We start from the raw sequence: 10,436 nt of genomic DNA, 5'->3' as shown, positions 1-10,436 counted from the left end.
CTAATCATAGAAAAGAAATTGCACATCTTGAGTTGGAAAGGGAGGTTGGTTTGAAGGTTAAATGGTTAGCCGAATGTGCAAACTATGAAAGTGATTATGATGGCTATCCGGAAAGTTTGTTGTCCGATGACGAAGGATAAGGTAATATATTAATGTTTTAGATATTGTTTATATATTTAATAAAACATGTATATTGTCAACATCTTTTTAGACCAACTAATAACTATATTTATGAACTTTAGATTTTTAGGTTGTACATAACAATTTTGTAATGCTTAGATGTTAGTAATTATTAAACATGTTGTTATGTTAAGTTTAATTTAATTGAATATTGTGTTGTTTTTATAACTTTTCAGGTTATTAAGAAATGAGAGTTTATGTTGGTATAACTTTTGAAGACTTTGATGATGTTTTAAAATCAAAGAACATGGTTAGTGTGTTTGTTAATGTCTTTTGGTTGTTTTGTTTCATTTAACTTGTACTTTTGAAGTTTGAAGGTTAAGATAATGTAATTTTATAATACTTTTGTAACAAATATTAACAAGTAGTATGTTAACCTAAATCTATGTTTAAATAGATTTTTTTGTAGTGACATGTTATTCCACCCGTGTGTCACGCGGATCAAGAACCTAGTAAATCATTAAGTTGTTTTCAAACTAAATCCTAAACACGACTTTAATGTGTTCCGTTTTGTGGTAGGGTAATACTCTGCCAGCGTCCACACTCCATTTCCTTAACAACCGACATCAACATGACTTTTCATGGCCTATTCTTTCTTCTGCATTTTTGGGTCAGTGTCTTTCATCACGTGTTTTGCTCTGGTCCAAGTAACTATTGTGTAGCCCACCACCAATCTACCTCCTCAGTATTCGTTTTCTTTATAGTTCACACCTCAAATCCACTAGTTGATTCAATTATTGTTACAAAAGGTAACATGTAATTTTCTTACGCCTAAATTATTGAAGTAGCTTTAGGCATACTCAATTGTTATTTATTTATATGGTATGGTTAGTATAATTTTCCCATAGTAGTTTCTTGTCTTTTGAATCTTTAAAATTTAAATACGAACTAATTACAAACAATATTAAATAAAAGCTGACTCAAAAGTATTAATAGTGTCAGAAATAATTGCATAATTTATACATAATTTAAACTACATCAAATATCGTGCAATATGTTTCATCATTGCATCACTTTCCAATTTCTTGAAGCTTAGGGGCGACGGGGTTGTCCGTGATGCCCCCATCACTCGTTATCCACCATGGAACACCGCTGTCGCCCCCCCCCCCCATCATGCGTGTAGGGGTCCGGTCGTAATGGCCATCACGTGATGAATACCAAAAAAATTGACCGTTGGGGAGGGGGTGACCGTTGGGGAGGTGGATAAAAAAATAAAATTAAACAATATAAATAAACAATCATTTCAATCAAACTCAAAATCAAATCCAACTCAAAACACTCTCAATTTTCTACTACAAAAACCTATTTCTTCACCACTTCAATTCAAAAACTATGGAATTTCCGAGTAACTCGTTTCCGCTAGACACCGATAGCTCTTCGTGTTCGGACGATGACATTGTTGAATGGTTCCCATTGTTATATAACGAACTTGAAGGCTCGAGCCGTCCAAAGAAAAAAATGGTGGATCGTGATCGTATACATGCCCATGAAGTGCTAATGAACGACTATTTTGTGGAGGAGCCGAAATACAATGACGAGACGTTTATGGATCGGTTTCGTTTGCCGAAATTTTTATTTTAAAGATTGTAGCCGACGTCGAAGCAAACGAAGAATGGTTTCAAGAATCTTACGACGTGAGGGGCAAACGAAGTTTTACGCCGCTTCGAAAATGCACATCCGCTATTCGCCAATTAGCGACAGGTAACCCACCCGACTAATTCGATGAATACTTACAAATGTCTCAGAGTACTTCACGTGAATATCTCCAATTCTTTTGTAACGCGATTATTAAATTGTATGACAAAGAGTTTCTGTGAAAACCAACAAGACACGACATTACACGTCTTTACGCTGCGCATGAGGCTAGATGGCATTTTCCAGGGATGCTCAATAGCATCGATTGTACACATATCGAATGGAGGAATTGTCCACGTGAGTTTCGAGGGGCGTATGTTATGGATGATAACAAACGACCGACCATCTCACTTGAAGTGGTTGCGTCAAATGATTTATGGATTTGTTATTCTTATTTTGGTGTTCCTAGCTCAAACAACGACATCACTGTTTTATACACATCACCGTTGTTTCAAAGCGTAACAGATGGTTCCGAACCTTTCTGTTCGTATTTTGTCAATGGGAGATATTGCGGATGTGGCTACTATCTTGTCGATGATATCTACCCGCAATGGTCTGTTTTTGTGAAAGCCTTTTCGTTTCCTATCGAGACCAATGAAAAGGCGTTCAAGAAGTTGTAAGAATCGGCAAGAAAAGATGTCGAGAGAGCTTTCGGTGTCTTAAAGGGTAGATGGTGCATACTTAGTTGACCGGTTCGTGTAATGAAAAAACCCACGATCTCTAGCTTAGTATATGCATGCATCATATTACACAATATGTTAATAAAAAAAGATGGACGTGCAATTTCTCCAGATTGGGTGTCGGATCCTGCTACTCAAGTTCCCGTTCCCGAGAATGTACAATTAGACTTGCGGGATGAAGATATTCACCATAGGTTGAGATATGATCTAGTTGAAGTTGTAGGTTCTTTAGGTTTAGAATTTTCGGATTCAGACGGGAAGTAGATTGTTTAGTGTAACTTTTATTTTTTAATTATAATTTTTAAGTTATAATATGTTCTAGTAAAATATTGTTTTTAATTTTTAAGTTGTAAAAAAAACAATAAAAAATAAATAAAAACCAAACCATCACACCACCACCCATACTAAATTCCATCACTAGTTATGAAAATCGGTGAGGTGAGGTGGCACACCCCAATTGAGTGTTGCAACTTATGGGTTTTGGACCACCGTACCCCCCTTAACTCCTTCATAAGAGATTTCAATAGATGTAGAAGATTCAATATGCTTATATATATGCTTGAAGATCATCTCCTATGTTATGATCATTTTGGAAAAAGTAGGGCCCGGAAGATTCTGAAGACCTCAGAGTGAAAAGTAGCCACACCACAGCTTAATTCTACATTTCATCGCAGAACACCTCCAGCTCTCATAGACATGACGTAAAGAGCCTTATAAAAAACTATCGTATATAAACTATGATTTTGTTTGACCATCGTGCTTCAAAATTCAGAGTCTCCTTTATTTAGAACTCGATTTCAGATGCCGGTGAGATCACTTCTTTGCCTGGTGGAGTCAACTTGAAGAAGTAATTTGAAGAATTAGCCAATTCATGATCTTCACTCTCAAATATATATGTACTTATTAAAGGTTGTTTTAATATCATGAAACGAATTAACTCTTCATTTTCTCATTGCAACCATAATGGCCACAAAATAATAACAATTAACCATGATGGTGCTAAAAATTTTAACTCGGACACTTCGTTGAAGATCAACACTTGCTCTCTATAACCTATTAGTTTCTGTTGACCATATCAGTCACATTTTATTTAAATTACTTATGTTTTCCCAATTACCATTTTTACAAAAGAGGAATGGTTCTTCAAAAATTCCATTTTGTTGAATATCAGCCCCTACTCTCATAAGGGGACACAACACCACCATTAGTGCTGAGAGATACTAAAAAATCTCGACACTAATTAGTTCTGCATACTTACCTGATTTCACAAGTTTCTTGATTAAGGTGTTCGGGTCAACATTTTCGGATACGTCATTGTTTGCAGTTATTATAGTGTATATCTATATTGAAAGAACATTTGTCAGAAAGGTTATGGAAAGTGGAGTTTATCGGGAAGGCTCCGGAAGTCTCTGGAAAAAGTGGAGAATTTTTAACATCTTCAACTCTATTTGTAAACAAAATGAGTATGATGGAGGAAGACACAATGATTATGTTCAAAAGAAAATTTTTAACATCTTCAGCTTTTCGAATAGAATTGATTTCAAAAACGTTTTTATTTTATTTACGTTCAACGTTTCCTGAAAAAAAAAGAGGTGGTTTATTTCAAAACATTAAACATGTCTATATGCCGCCTACTGGCCTATACGTCGCATTTACTATCAAGGCCTAAACGCAGCGTATACGCCTATACCCGGTGTTCAAATCCATAACCCCCAAACAACGAGCAAAACACCCAAATTATATTCTCGGAGGTATGTACACCACGTATAAGGCTAAATACAGGGTACTACTTTCACAAACTCCTAGGTCACCAGGGAATCAGGATATGTGCATTCCACACGTCGTGTATAGATGTATATTGCGGCGTATTAAAGGCGTCCGTATAAGGGAGAGATGTTTAAATACCATAGAGGTTTATAAATAAAGGGTCGCTTACAAAAACATCAAATGAATTGATTTTATTACTTATTTAGACAAATTATGAATTGTGTTATTATTATTTAAACAAATTGTCATATTCTAAGTAATAAAATAAATAATAGTAATAATAATTTAACTAAATAAAAACAATAGAAATTAATGCACGATAAAGTAAAAAAGGAGAAAATCAAATCAAATCAAATCATATAAATCCAATCAGATACAATAAAGTTATATATTATATATATAGAGAGAGAGGAATTTCATCATATTTCATATTGTTTTCATATTGTTTGGTGTAACTCCGGCCAAGGATGACGACGGGTACTTCAGAAGAGGAGACAGTGACACTGAAGCTACTAAAGCAAAAGATGCATGATTTCGCTCAAGAACGTGACTGGGAGCAGTATCACAGCCCCAGAAATCTTCTTTTGGCTTTGGTAACTAATTCACTCTTTTATGTTATGTGTGTTTTTTCTGTAATCATGCTTCCAAAAGTAGGTGATTATCTAGTTTTCAAGCAAAAGTACTTTAAATGATGCAAGATCGACTTGATCCGTCTTTTTCTTTTTAAACGGCGTTTTGACTCTGTGGTAAGTTAATAGACCTGTCAGTCATCAATACCCGAGTTCACGACGGAGTTTCAACCGTCCATCAACTAGCTATGTTGATTAGCAAATTTTAAATGTTTTTTTTTGTTATTAATACGGAGAAATGAGTTTTCGAATCAAGATATGAAGATAACATGTTCCATTAATATCGCAAGTGAATTTGTAATTCCAACTTGTGTTTTTTAATGTTTCAAGTTTCAATATTAGAGCCTCCAGTTTTTTGTTTTTTTTATATGTAGTTAATTAATTATTCATGATTTTACATTAAATTGTATTTAAAGAAAAGATCATGATTTTTTTAGCTCACATCTTTTAATCAATAAATAAATAACTCTTATAAGGTAGTCTAATCTTTAATGTTGTCATGTTAGGCTGAGGGTGTGGGGGGCGCGAGAGGGGGCGCGAGTGGGGGCGCCAGCCAATAATATTGTGACGTGTGGCAGAGAGAGAAACTTGATAAGATAGGTGTTGGTTGTGGTGCTCGCGCCCCGGGCCCTGGAGTGGAGGGGCGCGAGAGGGGGCGCGAGCGGTTTATTTTTTTATTTTTTTATAAATGTATTAAAAAAACGTATTATTAAAAAAACAAGAAATTATTTAAAAAAACACACATTAATTAAAAAAACACATTAATATCTAAAAAAAAAATTAAAGTACTAAAAAAAACATTATTCTTATTCTTCGGCTTGGTCTTCTTCGATCAACCTCTTCCGGATACGTTCCTTTTGTTTTTCCATCAGCATTTGGTCGACCGGATTTAGGTTACTGAAGTCTCTTGTAAGGAAGTCCAAATCTCTCTTTTTTTTTTCCTTTTTGTCATTAGAGACCACCTCCATGGTTTTGTTGAATTTATTGAGGGATTCAACAAGATCGGTGATGTTTACGGCTTCCCCCTCAGCCGGTTTTTTCCCCCTGGCGTCCCTTCCCAATGGCCGCCTCCTCGGCGGTGAAGACGTTTCCTCCCCCGCAACGTTTAGGTCGAATCCAACCCGGCAATCCGACCCGGCGGAAGTGCTGTACGCTCCAGACGAACTAGTTTTAGTCCGTTTCGGCCCTACTTCCGCATCAACGTCCGGCGCCACCAGCTCAACCCACTTATAACACCTCAACCTCTCCCACACCTTTACATCGTCCCACGTACCGTCCCATACCTCCGCAGGCACTCCTGCTTCCACTCTTCGACAGTGAAATTATAAACCGCCAAATCGTCACTGCCACTTGGTCTCATACGACCGGCGTTCCTGTTGAACAGATTAGTAAACAAGCCGACAAATTTTCTGATTTCGGTCCACCGACCCGAAATCATATCGGCGTTCCGCTCTGTACTCCCAACGAGCGAATAGAACGTCTCCCTAACCTTTGTCCAAAAGACCTTGCTCTTTTGGTAGTCCGCTGCAAAATGCATAAATAAATTTGTAAGTCATTTAACTTTTTTATTAAAAATCATTTTTAAAAACGTTAAAACAATTACCGCAACGCCGATCCTCAGAAGTGACTATCCAAGCCCGACACAGGGCTTCCTTCTCATCCGATGACCACGGAGTGGTTTTCCGTTTCGTCCTTCCAGTCGAAGCAGAACCCGACCCGTCCGTTGCAACTTGTTTTTTCCGGTGGACGCGTCTTCTTTGTCCCGCAGCTTCACCTTCTGGTTCTTGTGTCTCCGGAACAACAAAGTTAGGAGACGGTTGTATGTTGGATGGTTGAAAGCCGGATGATTGTTGCGACCCCGAATAAAACATCGGTTGGTCCGGTGCCGACCATAAATCGTCGTAACTGTAATCTGAATCTAGGTTTGGGTACCAATTTCCAGCCATGTTTTTAAAAAAAGGTTTGGAAGATGGGGTGATTTTGGGTTTTTTTGAGGTTGTGGTAAGTATTTTATGTGATTTTGGGTGTGGTATGTGATATTGGGTTGATATTGGTTTATATAGAGAAAAAAATTTTTTTTTTTAATAACCTTAAAGAGCCAACGGCTCTATTTATTAAAGCCCCAACGGCTATGCACGCATTCCCAAGCCACTTTACGCCCATTTTCAGCCGTGATCCCCCTTGCGCCTGCCTTGGTCTGCGTGCTCGCACCCCTCTCGCGCCCCTCTCGCGCCTCGGTGGTGTGGTGCTCGCGCCCCGGGGTGCGAGCGGAAGGGCTTTCGCGCCCCTTCTCGCGCTCCGCACCCCTCAGCCTTATTATTTTGCTTTCATAGAAAAGACGGTATTTGGCAAGTTTTAATAAACTTTTAAAAAGGGGGAAATTTTTATCTCAGCTTTTAAACTTACAAAAATACATATTCGTTTTGATAAATTGTAAAATTGTTTTTATGAAACTTAAAAAAGGAAGAAGATAAAGCCATTTCTAAATCTCGTTTATGAAACTTGTTTTACTCTTTAGTATTTGTTTTAAGTTTTAACCTAACTGAATAAATAACTTAAAAAAGTTTTTATATTAATTTCAAAAGTTTCTATTTCATGGTAGGCGGACGAGTTAATTTTCCACTGCAATTATATTTGACGATAAATTGAAAATTAATAATTTTACTGGAGCATTTTCAGTAGCATCTCTATTTTTATCTTTATAATTATACTGAAAATTACATTGTTTTTTTTACTTTTATCATTACATATTTTTCTCTCCTCCACTCATAACTACTTTTAAAATATTAAAAAATATAACAGATGAAAATTGATTCTCCAAATTTACTAATCAACAAAAGTTTATTTATCTACTTCGCTCACACCCACTTACAATCTCTTTATATATAATATATATAACTCACTCATAACAATTAAAAATGCTCTTAACTGTAATTATCATTTACAATTTTTTTAATTATTAAAACATTTAATTTTGTTGTAATTAATTAATTAAATATTAAGTTCCCCCCTAAATTAAATGAAATATTAATAGGTGGGAGAAGTAGGAGAATTGTCAGAGATATTTCAATGGAAAGGAGAAGTTGAAAAGGGACTTAAAGACTGGAAAGAAGAAGAGAAAGTGCACTTGGGTGAGGAGCTCTCTGATGTCTTGCTCTACCTTGTCAGGCTCTCTGACATCTGCGGCGTCGATCTAGGCCAAGCTGCCCTCCGTAAGATCCGTCTTAACGCCATTAAGTACCCGCCTCCAAACTCACAAGAGTAACTTTTATTATTATTATTATTATTATTATTATCTCACTTTTGTTTTATGTAAGGGTATTTCTTATTATATACGGTGACAATAATTTTAATCAAAGACTTGTGGTTGGTTTATTATGCTTAATTTTCTCCCTTGATTGTACTGGTTTATAATAATTATTGTATGGGTGTAAGTAGGGTTGGGTTTGCTATTCAAAAGGGTTGGGTTTGCTATTCAGAATGGAGTAGCGGCGCAGCTTGTTGTCCGTCTATCTGCCGTTAGTATGTAATTGTCCCGGTGTAAAAGTTTAACTTTACATATTATATAATTAATTGATAAAAAGTGTAAGTCAAAATAATTATTATACTAACGGCTCTTTGGTGCTTGTGGAAGGCACGTAATGATTCTCTCCTTAATAAGACTAGAATTTCGGTGAATAAACTAAAGGACGATATCAAATATCTCTTGTTTTTGTGGGTGAAACATAGGGGAAGATGGTCGGGCTAGATTAGGAAGAATGATGTAAATTCTATTTTTGAGCTTGTCCTAGGTGCTTTCCTTGTTTTGGTGTTTGTTTTGTTTGGTGTTTGTTTTTTGGGGTTAGCTTCTTGCTACTCTCTCGGTTTGTTCTTTTAATGATAGATGGCTGTTCAAAAAAAAAAGGTAATTACATGGTTGGTTGATGTTAGGGTTGGACCCATATATTTTAAATAGAGTTGCTCGCGCCCGTGAGTTTTTTTTTTCTTTAGTACAAGAGCATGTTTGGGATTGAGTTTGAACAAAACTTAATGGCTTATTGGTATTTTCATAAAATCAATAAGTTAACATGTATTTGGCAATCACAAAAGTCTTTTTTATTGTAGCTTTTTGAAAAGGTTAAAAAGCAGTTTACCAAAAGTCTCAAATCCTTGATTTTCAAAATGGCTTTTTAAAAAAGCCAATAAACATAAAAGTGAAATACAAATTAAAGCTGCACTTTCTAAGCTTTTCCGGTTGGACTGGTTGGCCGCATGCAATGTCTGTAATCTTGTTGTGAAAGAGAACTAAAGGAGGAAGATAAACTTTAAATATAAATCCCTTAGAGCATTCACAACAAATGCCCTATATTACGGTGATGAGTGTTTATATAATTTAGAGAGTGATTTAGAGTGTTGTGAGTGAAGTGTTTTTATATTTTAGAAAACATAGTGATTTTTCTGTATATTTGAAAAGTAACTGTTCACCCCCTATAAGTTTTTTAATATATTTTGAAAGTGGTTGTGAGTGAAGAAGAGAGAAATTATAATGATAAATGTATAAAAAAGTATTACTCCGTATTTAATTGTAAAGGAGGGAGAAAATGTAGTGTGTTTTAGTGTAATTTTGAATTTAGAGATAGGAGGTTGGATGCAATCCATCCTCTAAATTTATGTGAGGATAGTTTATAAATTATAGGGTGAGATTTATTGACATTTGATAAACAAACATAATATTTATGTAAATAAAGACTTAGAAAAGGTTAGGGATATATAATGAGAGTTGTGAAATGTGATACTGACATGAGTTTCTCACTCACACAGTGTGGTTTCATGTTTCGCATACAAAGATAAGCTGAAATTTGATTTTGAAATTAGTTAGAGTGAAATGAGTAACCTCCACTTCGGAAGGTTATGGGGCTCAATGTAGGAGGAGGTGATTGGCAATTTCATTTTTGTTAATGCGGTTGGCTTAAAAACATAAACTTAGTTACAATTAAAATTGCCAATCACCTTCTACTGCATTAAGTCCCATAATCTTCTGGAGTGGAGGTGGTAGACTCAGTCAAGCTTAGAGCAAATTTGTTCTGGGTTGAGTCATGGGTTCTACCACGGTGACATTTAGGTGGTTGGTTTTCATTAAAATGATGGTGGGTCAAGTCATCAATAATGCCTATGCTCACGAGCATGAATGATCGGGTTTTGTTGTCATTTTTTTCTTAAAAAGAACATTACATACACAATAATTAAATGCTTTAAGTCTTTAACATAATATAATCTTTCGAAAATTTGAAGTTGGATTAAATGTTATGAATTTGTGATTGTTGGGAATAAACTAAAAACAAAAATATAAACGAAGCTTTTAAAAGCTCTCTAATTGTCCCTCCAAATTGTTTTGTTTGTGATTGAAGGTTTTTTATGCATTTGACCCGAATTTAAGAATATTGGTCTCACCAAAACCAAATAGTCTTTAAACGGGTTATTATATCTCATTAAATTAAAAATTAATTCACTAAATACTTGATATGAAAACCAATAAAATAGAGATATACTAAAAAGTAATATTCTA

The 10,436-nt window shown here is 35.5% G+C and overlaps 1 protein-coding gene across 1 annotated transcript; it reads left to right on the top strand.

The window, feature by feature from the left end:
• The first annotated feature begins 4,729 nt into the window (after window positions 1-4,729).
• Window positions 4,730-8,156, top strand: LOC143569272 (uncharacterized). The gene is made up of 2 exons (XM_077055233.1): window positions 4,730-4,855; window positions 7,926-8,156. Exons 1-2 carry the CDS (start codon window positions 4,730-4,732, stop codon window positions 8,154-8,156), a joined length of 357 nt encoding a protein of 118 aa, XP_076911348.1.
• Window positions 8,157-10,436: the final 2,280 nt, after the last annotated feature.

The sequence above is a fragment of the Bidens hawaiensis genome, unplaced genomic scaffold (assembly GCF_021521415.1).
Source record: "Bidens hawaiensis isolate Kalapana, Puna unplaced genomic scaffold, B.hawaiensis_p1.1 tig00024437_1, whole genome shotgun sequence".
Taxonomy (NCBI): domain Eukaryota; kingdom Viridiplantae; phylum Streptophyta; class Magnoliopsida; order Asterales; family Asteraceae; genus Bidens; species Bidens hawaiensis.
Note: the sequence above shows the minus strand (reverse complement) of the source record. Positions and strands in the feature narration are given on the sequence as shown.

Coding starts and splice junctions, on each gene's coding strand:
- LOC143569272 (XM_077055233.1), top strand. CDS start 4,730: ATGACGACGGGTACTTCAGAAGAGGAGACAGTGACACTGAAGCTACTA. Junction 4,856..7,925: donor GAAATCTTCTTTTGGCTTTG/GTAACTAATTCA, acceptor AAATATTAATAG/GTGGGAGAAGTAGGAGAATT.